This window comes from Sycon ciliatum, chromosome 1 (genome assembly GCF_964019385.1).
Source record: "Sycon ciliatum chromosome 1, ocSycCili1.1, whole genome shotgun sequence".
Classification (NCBI taxonomy): Eukaryota; Metazoa; Porifera; class Calcarea; order Leucosolenida; family Sycettidae; genus Sycon; species Sycon ciliatum.
In genome coordinates this window covers 68,270,774-68,293,226 of record NC_088643.1, presented here as the reverse complement: position 1 = coordinate 68,293,226, position 22,453 = coordinate 68,270,774, and the positions used below count along the sequence as shown (strand labels likewise).

At 46.2% G+C, this 22,453-nt stretch overlaps 2 protein-coding genes across 2 annotated transcripts; one reads left to right on the top strand and one right to left on the bottom strand.

Moving 5' to 3' along the window:
* Positions 1 to 1,550: 1,550 nt before the first annotated feature.
* LOC135805084 (ribonucleases P/MRP protein subunit POP1-like) lies at positions 1,551 to 16,711 on the bottom strand. Its single transcript, XM_065319076.1, has 8 exons — positions 16,301 to 16,711; positions 14,706 to 14,942; positions 13,046 to 13,133; positions 10,463 to 11,139; positions 5,561 to 5,693; positions 4,913 to 5,236; positions 4,292 to 4,401; positions 1,551 to 2,591 (listed from the first exon to the last, which is right to left on the bottom strand). The coding sequence occupies exons 1-8, from the start codon at positions 16,652 to 16,654 to the stop codon at positions 2,112 to 2,114; spliced, it is 2,403 nt and encodes an 800-aa protein (XP_065175148.1). The 5' UTR covers positions 16,655 to 16,711; the 3' UTR covers positions 1,551 to 2,111.
* Positions 16,712 to 16,865: 154 nt separating this feature from the next.
* Positions 16,866 to 22,390, top strand: LOC135805083 (nuclear exosome regulator NRDE2-like). The gene is made up of 4 exons (XM_065319075.1): positions 16,866 to 16,987; positions 17,329 to 20,423; positions 20,806 to 20,877; positions 21,940 to 22,390. The coding sequence occupies exons 1-4, from the start codon at positions 16,945 to 16,947 to the stop codon at positions 22,096 to 22,098; spliced, it is 3,369 nt and encodes a 1,122-aa protein (XP_065175147.1). The 5' UTR covers positions 16,866 to 16,944; the 3' UTR covers positions 22,099 to 22,390.
* Positions 22,391 to 22,453: the final 63 nt, after the last annotated feature.

The following is a 22,453-nucleotide window of genomic DNA, read 5'->3' as shown; positions in this document are numbered from 1 at the left end:
TCAATTCTGTATGGGTTCTGACCAGGAGTAGTATAATATTATACTACTCCCGGCTGGTTCTGACCGCTCAACTTGAACAGGAACATGAAGAACAGTTTGCTATATTATCCGATGAAATTCGCTATGCGATTTCGTTATAAGTGGAGTCGACTGTATAATGCAGTTATGCAATATCATGGATCAAAATGAACAAGACCCAACGCTATCATCATTCCACATGCATATAACATATAAGCCAGGTTATGAGCCGACCTATTGACCTCATATACATAGGCAGGGGTCACAGCATCGCCATAATTATGCATGCGGCCTGGCCAGCTTACTTCTCAACACCAGCATGTAGCTGCATCACTGTGCACACCTGCATGCTGTGAGTTATACCCAACCAATGGTGTTTGTACATGTACTGGATATGACACTCTGGTGCACACACCTACCGTACTCGTACATACATTGTTTCGCGCACTTCCACCGAAACTGGGTGACAGCCAGGGAGTCGTAAAATACTTTTTTTACGACTCCCTGGTGACAGCGCCCTACTAGATGGGGATTTGTATGCAAAAATTGACGTCACTAAAAGCGCTATTTTGTTCTTATAAAAGCACGGATGACCGTGATTGGCCCATATGTTGTAGTCTTTCGGACGCTGCGTTGACAAGTTTTGGTCCGAAAAGGCTGCAATGCAGCGTTCGGGCCTTACTCCCAATCGAACATGGTTGATCAAGCGATCACGTGCTCCTGCGTACACCAGTCACCTGCTCACTGCACCAGCAGGCGACAACTTTCACACCAAGGTTCAACTCGAGTTAAACTCCAGTGACAGGAAATTCAGGAATGCATTTAAACAGGCTGTAAGTTATACTCTGCAGGTACGGTGACCAGGTGACTGGTGTACGCAGGAGCACGTGCGGTTTTCTTAGCTGTTTCAGATGCAAAATGACTCACCCACTCGAATATACCGGCATGGCTTTAATTAATTTAAAGGTACGGACATACGGTATGCCTATTGGGCTACATGTAGTCCATTCAGAAAAAGATGATATCCTAGCTTTTGGCCATAAATGGATCACATTTTGAGTTTTGTCACATTTTTTGGCAATCCCCCCCCCCCCCCCCCCCCTGGAATGCTCTTCTAATTGGGTTTTTGAAGTATATTTCTCCAAAGAGCAAGCCATAACAAGAATAGGATTTCGGCCAGGTTTTGCACCCAAAGCACTGAATTGGGGAAAATCCATGAAAATCCAGGCCATTCACTCCACTTGCATAACAGTACATTTGAGGCATCTTTTTACCTTTTTCAAGTACAAATCTCGCGGCACTGCACAGTGTACCACAAAATCACAAGAAATCACCAAATACAGGAGCTCTCCAGAGCCAGCGCTCATCTTTTTCTGAATGGACTGTAGACTATGCTTTCCTGGAAGCATATGCGAAGTTGTACACTGTGGTGGTCTTTTGATCTGTGTATAACTAGTATCAATGACCAAAGTGCCATTCAATTGCATGTACGGGTATCTGACATGTAACTTCTCAGACACATTCTACTTGACTTGACGGATTACAGACAAACTTTTTTTAATTAACTGCTGACCTGCAGCATAGCTAGGGTTAAAAAATCAAGCTAAAAAAAGAAAAGAAAATGCAAGATAAATCCAGCTTGACAAAAAGTTCAAGATCACTCCATAATAGATAACTCAAGTCCAGCGATCAAAGGGAACCGGATACAGTACTGACCTGCCCACTGTGTACTAATACACATGTAGACGAATACAGAAACGTTACAAGCAGAATGGCAGCATAGGGAAAAAACATGACACTCAACAAAGATCAAAGATAAAGGTGACCAGTAAAGCCTAGAAAAGGACAGGATTATCCTAAACAAACAGAAATTAGAAATCTACAAGAGTTCCATGAACTACTGAACTGATGAGTAGACATGAAACACAACGCAGAGCAACAACGAGAGCGACAATGAGAGCGACAATGAGAGCAACAAAGACAAAAGCAACATGTTCAGACATTACAACTGCAGGGCAGGATATACTGACATGACATGCAAGCAGTTACACTGGGATATTCTGAATATGGCCACAGAATGCACAGTTTAGCACTCATACAACCACATCAGTGAGAACTTTCAAGACAGCACTTCGATACTGATAAGAATTACAGTTTCGAAGCAGGACTATCGGTGAAGATGCTTTGCTCTCAGCGAGAAGTGATAGCCATGACAACAGAGCAGGAAGTCCACAAAAGCCGACAGCAAAGCTATTTCCCCGACCAAGAGAATGAACGCCGTTGCTAACAAAGCCAATAGTAGTCCTGCATGGCGGCTGCGACGCACAGGGGATGGTTTTGCTGGCGTCACTGATACACTGGACGGCAACAGAGTTAGACTTGGGGTTGAGTCTGGGCTGTACAGGACTTGGCGATGACGACGCCGAGGACATCTTCAGATCTTCTGCAATCGGCATGCTTATGGTTGCACCATGTACAAACACGCCTCGGCCGGAGGTTTCCAGACTTACAGGCACAAAGGAGTTGGCTGTCGTTGCAGCAGCGGCAGTACATGCTTCCTTCAAGCTGGACAGCTGCACAGCACAAAACAAAACACAAAACTGATGTGATCGATCACAAGTTCAGAACAGGAACCTACATTCAGAATCAGAAAGAACGAACTTGGATGGTCTGAACTGAATATAATTTTTTTTAAGTGATGTTCAAATTCATGTGGGTTTGCAATCTGTAACTCTATACATTGCAATGCATAAAGTGTGTACTGAATACGTAAAACATGGTTGAACAGCAAATCACCACATTTTTTCTGACCTCGAACTTGAACAAGAAGAATGACATGGCCATTCTGAAGAGGTTGCCAGAAGGTTAATATCAAAAAGTCCACCAGTCATGATTTGTCAAGAAAACCCAAGGCCCATCTTCTTCTGAATGAACTGTAGAAGAATACATACTGAAAAGTAATATTGTACAGTACCTCTAAGAAAACAGAACTAAACGCATATGCTAAGGGTATCGACAGGCCTGCAAAGTGTGTAGTCAATACACATGCACGCACGCACACACGTGATTTGCTTACCTGAGATCAAAGTAATATAGATACTGGTTTGCTCCATTTCGACACACTGCCGTCTACCAACACTCTCACAACACTCTGACATAGACTACCAGCTGCACCAGGAGCACTCATGCTCAACTCCTCACACCGTTTTTTTCTTCTATTTCTTCTGTGATGGTGTACACCTAACAGTGATATTCACAGTGATATCTTTAGCAGTAAATTACTGAAATATTATTATTCTCATGTACTAGTATTTCACAGTTCTCTTGGAGACAAGAAAGAGATTAACGCGCACCAACCTGACAAGCAGCGCACCTGTCGCTGCTCGACCAGCACGAAATAATCGCCCGTTGTAAATCCTGTCGTGTAGTCGACAAAATCCAATTCAAGCTGCCAGCGAGCCTCTTCGCCGGACTACAGTAAAAGCAGGAGTCCTGAAGTGGCCACAACCGCACGCTGGACTGCGTGATACCCTTGTAGATTGGAGCATCATTGGGTTGGAAGTGTCAAGGCAGCAGATTTTAGATGGCTATGATGAGATGGATCGACGTTGTCAAGAAAGACTTACAATGCATTAATCTGTCGCTTCTGGATGCTGTGCAATCTGCTTCTGATAGAGCTGCTTGGCTCGAAATTGTTAACAGATGCGTTGACCTCATGCAATGAGTGAAATGCGAACTGTCATTATTATTATTATTATTATGATGTTGATGTATGTGAAAAGAAATAGGATCTATCCAAGCACTGCGTCAGCAAGCGATGTACTAGTTTTGCAAGTGGGCTTGAGGTGAATTTTTCACAACGTGGACGTATCAACACCGTGGTCAAATCCTAATCACACCATCCTCAGACGTGAGCAACTGCAGAGATTGAGAATTCTGCCACTGAGTCAATGCTAAACAGTACCAGAAAGCGATCCCATGTTGATGGAAAGGCTTGTGACACGAACACAGGAGTTTTGGAAAAGAACGCCGGTATCCTTTCTTGATTTGGCCCTTTGTGGGCATGTTCTGCCAACTGGGCTAGCCGGGTAAGACCGAAGGGCCAAGATTCTAACAGATGCAGTATTCTTCAATCGGCTTCTTGCTATTTTCTCTTCGCTCTGGTCCTTTTTAAAATAGTTATTTTACCGCTAAATGCTGAATGTAGTCATTGCAAGAGCCAAACACCCCCTTACTAAAACCGATGTCCCACGGAACTGTACATGGGACTCACTTGTTGACAGAAAGATACTGGCTGTTGTTTCATTGGACCGGCCTTGCCAAGCATTGATACCAGCTTGTTTAGCTGACGCAGGATAGACGCATCACGTAAGATGCACTCTCCTGGAACACAGTAAGCAAAGGTATATGTACATGCATGTACGGCCTGAAACGAGCAATGCCATAGAATGTGGGGTACTGCAAGCATAACTCATTAACCGGTAGCAATATGAATAGAATTTGTGCCACTACTTGTACTGGTACACATACAAGTACTTCAAGTACATTGTATCTGGACGCACTCGTGCAAAGCTCGCTGTGTTTATCGCAGTTAGAGCAGCACTCTGACTTTGATGCTTTGAGCTGGGTTTTAAATGCTTTCTTGCTCATTAGACTTCATTGCAATCGGTTCAGCTAGTGACTCTGAGCTCCGCTGATGAGACCTAACTAAACTTTAGTAAAGTAACTAAAGTAACAAGGTGGAACAGCTAGCTGTCCGAAGATTGAGTACAGTGTATCTTGGCACATGTAGAAGTAACAACAGAGCACTAACTATGCCAGACAAAGTTACCGGTACTCAAAACAAACAAACAACGATGGCTTATTCAGACCCTTCTACAATGATATCACGTACCTTTAGAAGAGGAATCCGAAGGAAATGCAGCCAGCACATCTTCCCATGCAAGACGAAACGGACGTTCGATAGCAAGCTGCGGAAACGAGACGCGTTTCGCTGGTGGGTGGCGTAGATACACTGCTTCGGCGGCCAAGTGCTCTGCGTGCGCATGCCGCCTTCCTGCCGTTGTGTCAAAGCTGTCCTGAGGAAAAAACGGTATGCCCGCCTCCAGTTTCAATTGCCGCAGCTCTTGCTGGCCACCAGTGCGCACACCATGGTAAACAAGCGGAACCCAAAACGCCATTGCCCACCCAGAGGGTATGATGATATCCCAGCCAAATCCTATCAAGAAAGCAACACAGAATGGAAGACTCGGAGTTAAAACACTTTTTCATCCTCTCATTGTTTGAATTAGCTCTGCCTTTCGGTATTGAGCACTCTATTGGACTGCCTGGAACCTCTCTGTTTTACGGATCAGTCAAGAAAGGTACTGTTGAGATATTTCGGCATTGCCCACAAAAAATGCACCCAATGCCACAGATCCATCATGATTAGAGACAGAAATGGTGCTGCCAGAACAGTCCTCAACACATAGGATTTCTCTGCTTGCAGGGAGACCACTACCCCCCCCCCCCCATCCCTTCCACCTTGCATATGCATACCTACCTTGGGAATGACGGCATAGGAGAAGCGGAACCATGGAGTGGCTCAGAGTGGAAACGGGACACTCTTCCGGCGATGCACGCATAGCAGTGCGCAGCTTGTTGAATTGTTGTTCACTCAGCTTGGTCTGTTTCACCTAGACAGAGCAAGACGAGATAAACAAGACAAAAGTAAAGTCATGGTACAGCGAAACCTGAGTCATGTACCTTGAATACCTGCACCTCACTCACAAAACACATCGGGTACAAAAGCAGCTCCCCCCCCCCCCCCCCAACCCATACTCAACACACATACCCACCAGGGAGTTGCAAAATACAGAAAGTAAAGATACGTAAAGTAGTTCACGACTAACTGGTATCCACGCACTCCAAACCAAAAAAATCAGAAGGGGAGCTACGCATAATCTTCCCGCCATTCGGATTCGCAGCGTCCAGCCTTAGGGCCTGGTCAGACTGCGGCAAAAACGAAATAATCCTGTGATTATAATCCGAATCTCCATAGTAACTTGCCGCCAGAGCGGCAAAATCGAGAGTTGATGCTCCAAAAAAAAGCAAGAACGGACCACGCTTTTCCGCTCCAAACAGGAGTTTGATGCTGATACGCCATTGACGCTGATATTCACTTATTTTTTCATCTCGACATCGAGGAGCTAATTGGCCGCGCACAACAACAAAACTCATAAGGATGGTTGCAAGGATTGCACTGAAGGTGTTGGCTATCCCCAAGGTGAAGGAATTTGACGTCGTTCGTGGAGATTACCACTTGACGCTCGAAATGAAGTTTGAATTTTCATTCTCCCACCCTCCGACTCGGGTTATATCCTCTACGTATGTTCCTCTATGGATAGACATAGCTGCAGCCCTTTTACGGGATAACGTGTCCCGTAGTTGGCAGGTACAATCAGTTCTAGTGCACGTGGGAGTATGACTGTACGCAGTTAATGACCTTTTTTGCCGGGGCTCGTATCATGCTGTGTAAGGGCCTGGTCAGACTGCGGCAAATTTTCGGTGCCTGACGAAAAAAGAAAAGCGTCCAGAATTAGAATCGCGATCACACTACACATAGGGTTATACCGGCTGAATATAAATCCCGACTGCGATAGCAGGAGGGATTTATATGAGGGTACGGTATAACCCGACTACGAGGGTCATATCCTACTTATGCCAGGTACCCCTACGCATTTCAAGAACAACAAACCTATTCGGTAGGGGTGAAACGAGTATCTGTTTTGACCAATCGATCACTCATTCATAATATTCGATCGAGTATCCGATTATTTCGAGTATTTTTATCGAAATTCAAAAGGGCTAGATTTGTGAGTTCTCGAGCAATTCGGAAGAAATTATCTTTGAACATAGAACAAAAGTCGCCAACGTCTTATACAGAGTGTAAAGTAACGATTTTCACCAGTACTTTCATTATCTCAAAACAAAAATATTAATAACGTTATTGCCGTGGTGATCGCATTGTCCAAGTCATAAAATACTGACTCAAAGGCACGAATAATGCATGCATACCAGTCGATGAGCAGTACAACAGAAGTTTTTGAAAAATAAAAGGCCAGTACTAAAAAAAAAAAAAAAAAAAAAAAAAACGATCGAGTGCAAAATTTCGAATACTCGCTCGTTTGAGATTTTCGAACAAATACTCGAATATTCGAACTAATCGTTTCACCCCTACTATTCGGAGATCTCCTACATGAACATGTTCTGCTGGTTATCAGTTATCAATTGAAAGAATGGTCGAGCAAGATCAGAAGGAGATTCCTCCGTGGATGTTTGGCATAAGATTTCCTTTCAGTTCCAGTGCATATTGTAACATCTTGTCTCGTGAGCGGTGCAGAAGTCAACTGAATAGCTGGGGTGCTGGAGGTGTCGTTGAATCAAACTTGGCTACCATCACTAGTTAGACTACAGTATGGACTCTTTGGGAGTAAGTGTTACTATAATAATTATTATGGTACAGTGCTGATTTTCACATGCATCTTTATAATCAGTTTTGCTTACTTGCAAGTACAGTAGGTATCGGTTATAGCGTGGGTGTTTGAAAAACGACATTTGATTCTTATTTGAAACTCGGATGTTGAGCCATAAATAAATGTAGAAGAGAAAAAAAAGGACATATGGATACGAGTTTAGAGTAACTCTCCATCACTGTAACATGATACTATATACAGTCAGAAAGTGCAATAACTAGGCACAAAACTGACAGAGTACTGAGACATTCGACGTCCTGACACCTAGCTTCAACACATCTTCGTAGCGCTAACCGACAGCCTTCCAACTTGGAAGGTTCAAGGTTATGGAAAGACCAAAGAGGGGAAGGCAAGCACAACGAAAACGAGCAAAAGCTACAGTCCCAACGGAACAAAGAATGTCGATTGTTACTGGACGATGACGAGACCAGTACGATATTTGACAATTCTTTGTTCCGTTGGGACTGTAGCTTTTGCTCGTTTTCGTTGTGCTTGCCTTCCCCTCTTTGGTCTTTCCATAACCTTGAACCTTCCAAGTTGGAAGGCTGTCGGTTAGCGCTACGAAGATGTGTTGAAGCTAGGTGTCAGGACGTCGAATGTCTCAGTACTCTGTCAGTTTTGTGCCTAGTTATTGCACTTTCTGACTGTATATAGTATCATGTTACAGTGATGGAGAGTTACTCTAAACTCGTATCCATATGTCCTTTTTTTCTCTTCTACATTGATTCTTATTGCCGATATTTCTTACACACGATAAATCACGTGTGACATACATGTACATTGTAATGTATCATATGCACGTGTGACATATCATATGCGCGCACGTTTGGCATGTGGACACGTACACATGATACACACGGATCAATCAGACTCGCGGTTTTTGCTAGGCGACTCACCCCACTGCGGAGCAGCGGATACAAGAGAAGTCGGAAGAAAGAATCCGACCGGACAGAAAAAGGGATTCTCCAATGCTCCCTTGGACATAACTCTCTTTTTGTGTTGAATATTATTGTATGGAGTATGCACAGAGCCCAGATGTTATTACTACAGGCGATACACGTTGCACTAATCTGGCATATTTTGCTACACAAAATCCATTCTTAGGGCCGATATATTCTACTATGCGATAATACTGCTTGTAAGAATGAATATACACATAAAATATGTGTTATGATTATGAAAAAATGAGTGTTCATTCTGGTAGGCAGTATATTCTTGTATACGACCACACTATAACCGATACGCACTGTAGATGCATTTGCAATTTTGCATTCACTGTTTTGTATCACTGTATCACATTTCAATCCATTCTAGCATTTTCCAATCGGTTTAGGTGGATTTGAAGTACACTCTGTATCATAAACTTAGTTACGAAGGAGACAGTCTGTTGATGATCTTCAACTTTTCGAAGTACAATGTACATTGCTGATCCATTCGGGATACTTCGTGGCTATTCGACGTTCTTTATCCTCAGATTCAGTATAATAGAATGCTCGGTAGACGAATTCCAGGTCATTCTTCTTTCCATTGCGTACTGTTCCTCGTCAGTAATGCCGTTCGGTGCGGAGTGTACGCGTGCATGTGGTGTATGTTGTGTCTGTTGTGAATGGTCCGTGCGCTGGAGTACTGCCGCCGTACAAGTTCACTGCCTTTCAGGCAGTGAACTTGAACGATGGCAGTGCCCTAGCGTATGTACCGTGCACCGGGATTTATATTCAATATAAATCCCGCGCGGGATTTATGCTGGCCAATATAACCATGGCTAGACGAGCGCTGATTGGCTGAAAACAGGCCCCTCCGTACCGTACCATGGTATAATTAAAAGTTATAGTACTATGTGGATAGTAGAGCTGAGGATATCGAATGCTCTGTATTGAATCGCATGTTACTGCACAAAATTGAGTTTAGACTGGAGAAAAACGAATGTTTTAGCCCCTGAAATGCCCAAAATGCGTTTTTGGGCTTGAAATTCAAAAAAAAATGCTCGACAGCCACTGAGAATACTTTTTTTTACCCCAAAATGCAAAAAAGTGCAAAACATAATGTAGAAGGGTCTACCCCGGATACAGTCCAATCATCCAAAACAGTCCCGTTGGCTCCGAAAACCCGATTTTGGCTGGGTTTAAAAAAAAGCTACATATCAAAATTGAACTGATACAATTGACCTGATGTTCGATGTTTCAGAGGATGGGAAAGAGTTTGTCAGCTCAAACACCTTTCATATTGAAAATGAAGATCAAATTCATTACATTTTGGGTTTGGGACCTGCTTCTCCATACACTTTCCCCATGGTACACCTGTCCTAATTTGGTAAAAACCAAGCCAAAATTTGAAACTCCCTATCCTATGACTTTCCTGACCCCCAAAGTGGCAAGGAAGAATGGCATGGGTCACACAATGCAGGATGTAGTTTTTACTACTGTTGTACTTCGAAGTACAGTACGGTCACTAGTACCTACCAACATGCATGCAAGAGTCAGGGGGGGGGCAGAAAGTTAGGGTGGGAATATTGGATGAATGGACTGTATGTATGCCAAGAAAACAGTTTACAAACCAACACCACTCTAGAGTACCCGCAGTAGACAGTACAGCTACAGAGCATGCACAACCATACATATACACAGGAGAGAGAAAGAGAGAGTGGGTGAGTGAGTGTGTGTGTGTGTGTGTGTGTGAGAGAGAGAGAGAGAGAGAGAGAGAGAGAGAGAGAGAGAGAGAGAGAGAGAGAGAGAGAGAGAGAGAGAGAGAGAGAGAGAGAGAGAGAGAGAGAGAGAGAGAGAGAGAGAGAGAGAGAGAGAGAGAGAGAGAGAGAGAGAGAGAGAGAGAGAGAGAGAGAGAGAGAGAGAGAGAGAGAGAGAGAGAGAGAGAGGGAGAGGGAGCTGCATTGAGACTCCCTTTCATACATTTACACAAAGAAAAGGCAAACTAACCTGGTGGCGAACATTGCCATCCCAGAGATGAGATCCACAAAGTCTTGCAGGGACATCCTGAACCAATAGCTCGGACATATCCTGATCGGCAGTGATCGCTGACGAAATTGTCGACAGGCCTCTTCGCTTGTTGGGCAGGCCCAGCCGCGGATCACACACCACCAATCCGATGACTGTACGCTGTGGGAACAAACTGTGCGTATGCCACGTTCTGGCATTTTCCTCTGCAGTGCTCTGCCAATCCGACTGTGTTGACCACCATTCATCAGAGCCAGTGGACGATGCATCGGCATCAGGAAGTTCTGCACCCGCATCGTAGCACTCCAACACTTCCTTCAGCAGTGCGGTAGATTTGGGACCGTACAGACTGAAACGGCACAGATCATGCTGCAGACTTGACACAGACACATCAGCGACCTGAAAAGCAGCATTAAACTCCTCTAGGGCATCGTCTAGCATGGACGGGTGTATCCAGAGCCAAAGGCGACGTCTTGGACCAGCGGTGTCGTCAGCTCTTTTCACTCGCTTCGCTGCAGGCTCACTGTCCCCAGATGGCAGTGGCTGCCACAGGAATTGCACTGGCCCAAGCGCACCGTGCGGATATGCATCGCGTTTGAACAGTAAAATAGTGCCCTCTCGCTGGCCAGGCAAGTACTGTGCAGCTCTGATAGAAGGTCCTGCACACAGATACACACACACACACACACACACACACGCACGCACACACACACACACGCACGCACACACACACACACACACACACACACACACACACACACACACACACAATGCATGAAAACACATGCACAGTTATACACACAAAGTACACATACCATAAAGTTGCGGATAAAAGCCGGGCTTAGAAGCATATAAGCCGCTTTCTGCATCAGGCTTTAACGCAAACCAGCCTTGAATGCAAACCATGCTTATATGCACCACTGATATTTTTGCCAGGCTTGTATGCACATAGAAGCCAGGCTTGTATGCACGACACGCGTAGATCTACCACTGAGTAGACCCAGGTGCTCGAAGTCCGTACACTTTTACAGTGTGTGTTTGCCGAGCTGAAACTCACACTAGCAATGATCACTTGCCAGAATCCTGCTCGTGGATGGAAGGTATCTTGTCCAAGTTTGTTCTGAGGCCAGGCTCGATTGAACCAGGCCATCTTTCGATCCGATCTGTTTCTCTGGAGTTCGCTCATTTTTCATATCAAATTTTGGTGTCGCAGAGGGTACTCTAAGTCCGTACTGATCAGAGGTGACTCGAAATACACACATATCTCTGCTAATCGCTAACTTGCAATCCCTCGGTTACGACGAAAGCACCGAAGGGATATGTTTGGCATGTGCCTCCACCAGTATTTCTTGCAAAAGCGTAGTTTGTTGCCGAAATGCAAGCTGTTTTTAGTCGGCTCAGAGAAGAAGCAGCTGCGCTGTGAAAACCGCGGGAAAACAGTGGTGGAGATGCCAGGAGTGTCAACCTTTCTGCAAGGATTGGTGGTTCTCTGTAAATTCTTCTCCTCTGGCCATTGTCAGCTCTAAGCTGGCTCTTGATGATTGAGTGAAGGTCTGTTTGACGCTGTGTCCGTTCGAAATCGGTCTTGGCAAAGTTGATTTTTGCATGAAATGTAACCCAATTTGTATTTCGTATGGACACTCGAAAACCCACTCCCGTGGTATGGGACTTCTGCATATCGTAGATCCCTGAAAATTGGTACGCGAGGAGAACATACCACACTGTCCCCTCCATAAAATATTTGAGTCGAATACAATAACAGAACATGAAATTATGGGCGTACGAACTTAGGATACCATGTACGGACTTCGAGCACCTGGGTCTACCGGTATGGCGGCAGTTTTACTATGCACTGTACATAGCGCATGCACTCTTGACCTACCCAATCCGCGCTTGCATAGAAGCCAGGCTTCTACGCGCGACAGGCTTATAATATATGCATTTGACCCGTTTGATTTTCAGGCTTCTATCCGCGATGTGCTTGTATGCAAACCCGGCTTTTATCCGCGACTTTACGGCATGCAGGATGTACATGTACACGCACAGTAGAGGTCCATATCATCACTGAGCCATGCTTTGTTCTGCTTTTTTACAGGCAATTTGACGACAGGGCTAGGCATGACGTTGGTGGACAGCTGCATGCCTGCATGCAGTATGCTCAGTTGATAAGAAACCTAACCAAACTGATCATCATGATGTCAACGTCGGAGTGCCTGATATTCTGTGGATGGCAGAACAATGCATATGTGGTCTTTGAGTTTCGGGCACCTGCAGTTATAGTCACATATTCACCTTCACAAAATCATGTAAGCACAATTCTACTTCACATTCAAAGGATTCTTGCAGAGTTATCCATATGGTACGTCTTCTTCCGCCTAGGCACTGCAAGAGGCAGGTAAACAACATGCTCTGCCGGGGTCATCACACTACTGATGCTTCATGCTATAGGCTCCAACTAGGTGGAGAGCTCACAACACCTAACTCATTCTCCTGGGACATCAAAGTAGTGCACCCTGGTTTCTGCTGCCAAGCGATCCCATTTCCAGCTGCATCAACAATCCTTACCGCATTTACAACTCGTCAGTGATTGCATCGCCTGGCAAATGTCCTCCTGAGTGCCACATAGCTCGATGCAGCTGTAGTAAGACGCATCCTGCACCCGGAGCAAGACAGCCAATCACAATGCACACATCACAAGAAAATCAGACTATGAACGTCAGGCTGTGTAATGTGGCGACATACAATAAAGATGGTGTCATGCTATCATGTACATGTACAAATTACAATGATGCATTATATTATTACACGTGGAATCCTGATAATCGAATATGGCTTAATCCGAACATACCGCTTAATTAGAAGTTTTTCCAGGACCGATTTCTGTCAATACGATTCCCACATGAATTTTTCTGATAATTCGAACCTCGAACCAGACATGTCCGGTTAATTCGAAGTTCCACGGATTCCACTTACATAGAAAATATGTGGGATTTGTGCTGATAATTCGAAGTTAGCAAAATGTAATTCGAAGTTCACTGTACACTGTACTGGTCAGTTCAGTTTGCATGAGCAGGCTGTGCCGGTCAGTTCCGTATCCGTGAAATCTGTGTCTAAGGTCCATAGCGCAACTCTGCGTGACCATGAGAGCATTTTGATATACATATTGTGTTGTGGGTTCATGTTTGGATAATTAGAATGTCCGGCTAATTAGAAGTTTGTTCCTGGCATTTCGAGGTTCGAATTATCAGGATTCCACCTGTAGTTGCGCAGGGTGAAATCTGACCCAAAGTGCAAACCGGTACGCTGATACAGACCGTCCCAATTACATCACTGTATTTTAATACTATGATGTAATGGGAACTGATCCAGGGCATCCGTTTCGCAAAACAGAGTGATGCAATGTTGTACATGTGTTCGCCCAGCATCACTTGTAGCACTTCCAAGACATTAAGGCTGCGTTCGTTTTTAGCTACCTGGTAGAGTAGAGTAGAGTCACTCTACCGATAGAGGTAGATGGTAGAGGCAAGTGTACGAACGCTGTTCTACCAGATCTAGTAGTTTACACGATGTGTACGTGAAATGTTTCTTTTTTTATGGAGTTGTGTACAAATCCTTGATCTTGCTGGAAATCCCGTAGCTCTACCAACTTCTACCGGATTCTACCAACTTTTTCCCGGTAGAGCCGGTAGAGGAAAGTAGAATATACCCTTTTGAGTAGAATTTTTTTTCAAAAAACGAACACCTCTACCCAAAGAAGTAGTTTCTACCCAAACCTGTAGATCAAAAACGAACGCCCCCTAATGCTAATGATGCACTTTGGGACGGATTTCAACCCTAAATGCATGTGCACGCGACATGGAGAAGTGCTGGGACAGAGAAAAGCAGCAAGCGTAACAGCAAAGCCACTTCAAAATCCAATGAGGCCTTTCGCACCACTACTCTTCAACATCAGTACAATAGCGACACCAAACAAGTGAGCATACAACAAAGAAAAACAGGGTAACGCTTGAAGCAGTCGCATTTCCGAGGCGGTCATTTTAGTGAGCTGTCCGGGGTCTGGTTACACAAAGGTGAAAGTGGGCAATACATGGCACAATGCAAAGCATGCATTTACTAATCTCACTTGCACGTGGTTTGCTTCATATCAACATGATGGTAAGTCACACATACACAAGGCCAAATCAATGGGCATAGTATGAAAGCGAGAAGCACAAACACTACTTACAGCCATCATGCAGCCGCGCGACGTCGCTCGGAATGCTGCCCTGCGGCCCTTGTCACACGGCCTGTCTGCCAGCCGATAACCCCACAGCTCCTTCATGTGCATGCGCTTGGCATGCCACAGGTGAGTCTCCAGCCAGCCAATCTTGCGCTGCCGACGAGCGAAGTCACTGGCCAGGTTACTCGGTCGCCGCTTGTGCCGTCGACTGGGTGCCTTGTCGCCATTGGTTTGCTTTTCAATCTGCGCAAACAAGGAAAGTTCTTGATCTGATGAGCCTTTTACAAACAGTGAGATATCGACATACAAACACAGACACAAACACACTAGCCCAATGCCGCAGCATGCCTATAAACGCTCACAGTTTCACCGTGAAGCGCACAATTTGGTGGTCTGTCTGACAGTCTGACAGAGGTTTTAAAACAGATTTCTCACAACTTCACCCACACCTTGACATGTGCACGAGCACAGAAAGCAATGTGCAGACACCATGTGCAGACACAACTTCACTGAAACGAGAGCACAACCATGTACACTCTGTCTCATACCTCGGTTATCCGGACCCCGAAGCTACGGGCACTTCGGTCTACCGGGCACCCTTCGGGCGAGTTTCAGTGGAAATATTACTACTCTTTTGTCACTTTTTTGTGGAAATAGTGACGTCACATGCCATATCTATGGCCTTTCCCCGTCAATTGTATGTGATTCGGAGTTACGGACATTTTAAAGTTACGGGCAGTACCTGGTCCCGGGCCACCCGGATAAACCAGGTATGAGTGTATGTGCATGTACTCTCTCCTTCTGTTCAAGTCAAATGTCATTCAGATAAATTCACACATTCAAGTGCCACTGGCGTGTGGAAAATAATCACACACACACACACACACACACACACACACACACACACACACGTAGACATGCAGACACACACACACACACACACACACACACATGTGCGCGCACACGCGCGCGCGCGCACACACACACACACACACACTTACGCGCACACACACACACACACACACACATACACACACACACATGCAAGTTGTGACGTGTAGAGACCTGGGAGTGCATGGAAAGCAATGTTTGATCAGTGACAAAGCCATCTACAACTGTAGCAATGACCGGCATCCCTTGGTTGCGAGGTCTGCGGCGAATGCATGCCACACATCACTGTGGCCATAACTAATTACGGCGCTTAGCACACCTCTTCTGTACCCTACACTAGACTGAATGTCATTTGTAGCAAACAACGAAAAGGCATCTATATGCTACGCTGTGCATATCACTGATCTTGCTCAGTACTCAACCGCCAAGTCTTTATCAGAAACTCGCAATCATTGTCAGTCAATCACTGATGGTATGCTTCAGTCGCACTATCCTGTATACTATTATTATGCACATGTACTTTCAGGGTACTCGGTCTGGCCATGGGCGGACCTTATTTCGAAAAGATGACCACGCAATTCGTGCAAAACGGGTTTTTTTCGTCTATGTTCATTCCCAGTCAAGTATCCCATTTGGCCGGACCTCCTGATATCCCGGTGCTACGGCCGGGGTGTTATTACAATAGTATAGTGCACGTATGCTCTACATACTTCTCTCAATGCTGCAGCTCTCAGTCGAACTGGTAATCGCTTGGTATTGTGACTGACAGCCCTTCTTCTCATGTGACGAGGAAGAGCTTGTGACACCCGTCGCGTGCCTGTCGACGTCTTCACTGCTTTCATCATGGTCTGTAGCTCAGACACCCTGGCGTTGGCGAAATCCAGTAGTCCAACATGTTTAGGGGTTCGTGTAGAGTCATCCACTTCACTTGCAGCTTCTGCTGCAGCAGCCTCGACGGACGCTGGTTGATTCCTGAGACGGGCCGCTTTTCGCCGTTTCCTAGATCCTCCATGACTACTACCGTTACTAGCCATATTGCTTTGTTCTTCATTAGGAGTAGACATGGTGGCCAGAAGCAGAATGACTTCTTTGCCCTTCGAAAGGCAGCTCAAACATTCTCAGCAGACTCCCAAACATTTCAAATGCATGAAAATTCAGAAATTTTCATTCATTCGGCCACGATTTTTTTTCGAAGCTATGACAACATCAGATTCTGGAGTCATCGTCATCTTCTTCCTATCTTTCAAATCTCACTCAAATCACGATCATAGAACGTACAGTAGCCATAATGACTTTGTCGTCTGGAACAAAGTGTTCTTGTTTGTAGTTTGGTATCACACCTCACGCGATAGGGATGTCTCTGTTTCCGTCAGCTACATCGACGGAGAAACCAGATGGTAAGATGCTCTATGATCAGGAAGAAGCCTCGTGTTTACTTTCTAAAATGTTCTGTTCGTTTTTTTCTCTTTTTCTTGGATGCATGGAAAAGCTTGACAGTTGAAGGAGAAAAATTGTCGGTCACCCTTTTAACCTACTTCATTACGTGTAGGAAATAACTACCTGTACATGAATAATTGGCGTCAGCACACAACAACAGGACTTTCAAGCAGGCAAAAATCTGCTGCTTGTACATGCAACGTCATTACTCACATTAGTCCAGTACTACCGGTATTCCTGATGTAGAAGGCATGTTTGTCTTTTACAGCATCTCTTTCTGTTCTTTCTTTTTTATGTTCAGAGCGTAAAAGCAATGGCACTGAATGGCTGGTGAATGCCAGCTTCCGCCCTGTGCTGGAGACACGTGGCATCGTGCCCGTTCGCAAGGAGACTGCGAGCCAGAAACGGAAACTGGAAGAGCGAGATGATGAACACGATGTAGATGAATGCTATGCTGAGGATACTGCAGAATCTCATAGACACCACCACAAAAAGAAGCGCAAGAAAGAGAAGAGCGGCTATAGAGAGGAGAAGCATGACCGTCACTATGATGTTGATTCACAAAAGCATAGAGATCATGACAAGAGCCGTGCTCGGAGGAAGCTCATTTGGCTCGATGATGTTGCTGCGGCTGGCTCATCAGCGACGTTTGTTGAGGACTTTACTGGTGATCGTAACAGGACAAGCTACTCGTCTGACCATACTGGCGGTGCTCTGTACAAACGTCGCTTCCGGAACATTTGCTTAGGTCTGCGCGAGAACCTAGAGCTGCGCTATGCTGACTACCGTCGCTCCAAAGACAAGGAGGGCCGCAAAGATCACAAGAGCAAAGTACAGAGCGCCCGCTACTTCAGCAAGGCGGCAGCTCAACGCCTGTCTGCAGTAGGTGATGCTGTGCAAGTGTGTCCCTCGGCACAAGTGGATAGCTCCGATCAGTTCCTGTTGCTTTGTACCGAGAGCAACATGAACGCTGTGCCCGAGGAAAACACAGTTCTAAGTGGCCATGCCAAGTACCATTCTTTGCTCGCCAAAGAGCCACACAATGTGCAGCTCTGGCTGAAATTTGTGGATGATGAAGGCTCCCATGAAATGACAGTTGGTGACACATTGGCCAGCTCCAAGGCCACCGCTGTAGCAATCCAGGAACGAAAAATGGCCATTCTGGAGCAAGCCCTGACAAAGAATCCAGCGTCGATTGACCTTCTACTCAAGCAGATTGAGGTTGGTGAGAGCCTTTGGGATGAGGCGAAGCTAGCTCAGCGCTGGAAAGTACTGCTCCACACCCATGCCGCAAGCCACCGCGTTTGGTCGCAATACTTGCACTTCATCCGACGCGAGGCCAGCAGGTGCGCATTTCGCTCTGTGTCAGCCGCGTTTGGTCAGTGCTTTGACACGCTCTCGGCAATTTGCAGTGGAGTGCTGAAATCTCACCAGCCCGAACCGAACTCTGAGGATTTTCTACTTGACGTTCTCACATCCTACTGCTCATTCCTGCAACAAGCTGGCTACTGTGAGCGAGCAGTTGCTCTTTACCAGGCAATGATCGAATTCAACATGTTCTGTCCTGATCAGCTGCTGGACAAGCCTCGTGGCGCATGCCTGGCGTTCTTTGATGCATTCTGGGATAGCAACGTGGCTCGGATAGGTCGTCCTGGTTCGCCCGGGTGGAAACATTGGCAATCGACGGTAGCTGGTGGAACTGTGTCGAGAGCAACATCACTGGACCTCCCCACTGTCGGCAGCGTAGGAGATGCTGTGCCTGATCTAGATGCCGAGGAGGCACTTGAAGAGGCATTGATAAAGCCACAGCATAGCAGTGCACGTCACAGTGCGTGGGTAGAATGCGAGCAATCACGCGAGTCACGGCACTGGTGCCCATGGACAGCAGATGAGGACTGCGATGATCCAGATCGCTGCGTTCTCGTGGATGACGTCCGGTCGATCTTGTTCCGCTTGTCATCACCAGAGCACCACCTTCGTCTCGTGCTGGATTTTCTTTCGTTCCTTGGTGTTGAGACACCTATTGATATACAGCACTCGGCACTGAAGAAAACCTGTTCACAGTTTGATTGCAGCTCAGCATTGCACCAGCTAACACCACTGCTAAGTGGCATCTACGGTAGCATGCAAGTCCAGACCTGGTGCAGTGCCAGGCAAGGTGTTGCCTGTTTTGCTGGCCAGCCCGTGGATGCGGTGAAGACTGCTTGGCTATCCTGTGGCCAAGTGCAGCACTTTGTTGACTGCATATTTCGCCAGGCCGCCCCCTGCTTCTCCGGGTGCTTACAAACACTGTTGCTTCAGGTTTGGATGCACCATCAAACGCAGCGATGCTCACTCAGTCTTACCTATTGCCAGAGAGAAACGTGGTTGCAGGAAAAGTCTCCACTAAAACGGACAAGCAAGGAGGTCCGTGCTTGGGCTAAGGTGCTGCTAAAACGGCCAGAGAATCGTGCGAATGTTGCCCTGTGGGAATTATACGGACGGTTTGAACTGGCGTTGGGCATGCATGATGATGCGTGCTTAGTGTTTGGCAAAGTTCTCACGTTGGCATCTGCCATGGCTAGTGACTCTGCTAGCCTAGCCACATCACCTCCAGCTCTCATCAAATTGTATAGTACTTACGTACAGGCTTTGCTGACTCTGATTGGTGCTGATAAAGCTGAGCCGAATTGTGATCTGGCTCTCAGTGTCCTGGCTTCATGTGTCAGTGGCAAGCCGTTTCGATCTGACCAGTTGGCAAGCCCTCCGCCATCAACCCAACTGTTGCGGTCTCGACATGCCTTCGAGTCACTTGCTGGTGAGCTTCAAGCGCCTGCAGCGGGAGATCCAGTCACAGATTATGCTGGTCGTGTTGCACACATAGCCTGTCTGCATTGCCTGTTCTTGTACTGCAGCAATGACGACATGTCAGCCGTACAGGAAACTGCTTTCGACTATGCTGCAAAGTTGCGACGTCGAGACGAAGTTGCGTGCTCTTGGGCCGCTGAAGCTGTCCTGTCATTGCTGATTCGGCTCTATCACGTTCAGTTCTGCAAGAAATCACTGCCGCTAAGGATGTGCACAGGTGTGATCGAAAGAGCTCTCCAGCTGTTCCCGCATAACTGTGAATGGCTAGCCATATACTCTCGCCTGCTGTCACCGGTGCATCTGATGTTCCAGTGCCGGCGCTTCGTTGATCAATGCTGTCTCAGACCAAGCTCTCCGAGTCTTGTGTGGGCAGCCTCTGTTCTTCTGGAGCTGGAGAGGTTTCAAGCATATTCTTCTGGAAGCCAGTGTGAGCAGCCAGCCATGCCAGCCAGTGCTCTGAACCGTGTCAGGAACATACTGGAACGAGCGCTGCAGCAGCCGCAGTGTAGCCAGTCCGTGCTGCTCTGGCGGCTATTCCTATATGTCGAGGTACGTGCAGGGTGCAGTTGTTTTGCATTGTCTGCTGGGCCATGTGCTGCAGCTGTTATTCAAAAATCGGACAGGCGATACGCTGGTGGCTGGGCTTTTTGTTGTTGTTGCATGGGCTGTATTCACGCAAGCGTCCATGCATACATGTCTTGTAGGACAGTGCAGCAGGAGGGAGTAATGTTTGTACTTGTATGGCTACTGATTTGTTTCCTGTTCTTTAGGCAAAATATTGTTTGTAACTGCATCTAGGAGTCTCTTTTGCAGCATAGTCTGTATATTGAGGTGTTGCATGTACCCGAAGATGGTGTGAAACGCTGTTGTTTTTGCAATACATGTAGTCATGTACTCTGTGTTTTCTGTGTGCATATGGGCGTATATTCAGGGTACGTTTGGCAGCTCAGAGCGTGCTGTTGGTGTTCTCTACCGTGCCATTCACCACTGTCCAGTTGCAAAGGTCAGTACCCACTCGGTTTTGTTGTTGACGTGTAAACTCCACTACATCCTTCTACTGCATGACAGAACAATCTTTACTACGGCTCAGCTGTGCTAGGTGAAATTCAGCCGAAAGTGCAGAACTGGCGTCCTGGACCAGTCCCCAGCACATCAGTGTATTTGTACTGAAGTACATGTGTATGCCCGGCAGCATTCGTACCGTCTCCGCGGCGTCAAGGGCTCTGCAAGTTTAGGGCACCAAGGATGCACCTTGGGTCGGATTTCTCCTAGCACAACGGTACACCAACACCACCAGCACCAACACCGCGCACGCCACCACCACCACCACCACCAACAACAACAACAGTACCAACACGGTGTAGGTCGTTGCATACTTGTCTCCGTGGCCGAATGTTCAGTGTGCCTGAGTTGTGTCACAGGGGCCAGAAAGCTGGTCCTTGACCGGGCTAGTTTCCTCGCATGATCCTTCACCTCGTCACTCAAGCGCCAGGTGATTGACCTGGTGCCTAAGCTTCGTAGTGGCAGATTCCGTGTGATCCAAAACAACTGCTACACCGGTAGTATTATGAACAGCGGCTTCAGCGCAGCTCGTAATGATGTCAGAAGCGCTGTAGTATAGACTCCTCTGCCCTCTTGAGTATTTCACAAGTAGTTCCATTTAAAAAATAGAAGGGAACTCATGGGTAAGAGTTACGAAGTAAATGTCCACCACTGTAACACGATATTAAATGAGCTGTTAGAAAGTGCATTAACTGGGCACGAAAACTGATAATGATCTGACACATAGCTCTAACACATCTCCAGAGTGCAGATCAACAGCCTTCCAACTTCCAACTTGGAAGGCTGTTGGTTTGCACACTGGAGATATGGTTAGAGCTATGTGTCAGATGTTATGCACAGTTATCACCCTTTCTGACTACTTATAATCTTGTTACAGTGGTAGACAGTTACATCATAACTCGTACCCATGTATTCTCTTCTGTTTTACATGTTATTATTGGCTCAGTATCCGTTAAAGTTCCATTTTGCTTTTGTTTCTCCTATTGTTTCTGCTGTGCATTAGGTGCTCTTTATGGACGGTGCCCGTGTTGTTGCAGACAAGCTCGAAGAACTTACCGACATCCTCAACGAGAAAGAAGTGCGCGTGCGTATGCCTCTAGAGGAGCTAGACCTCATCATAGAGACATTGGCTTCCGCGGAGACCGGTGGCGAATCACGGTAGATTTTGTCCGTACCATCATGGCTCAGTGGACCGTGTCTTGTGCTGTTGACCACATGCTGCATGTGCGGTTGTTATGGACGGTTCTCTCATGTCCACAGTCGCCTCACTTAGTTTGATGTTGATCTTTCAGAAAGTTTGCATACGGCACCTTGATCGTTTTATGAGAAAGAGAACTTTTTAATCCATATTTATTTTGCAACTGTCCTATTTCCATCTCCATGCAACAGTTTCATCTATCATGCCACCTATAGTTTGTGTGTTCGTCCTGCATAGTTCGAGAAATTGTAATGTTTCATCTAACATTGTCCGCCAGTATGTATTGCCTGTGATAGAGTGGCAAGCGAGTTCTTGTGAT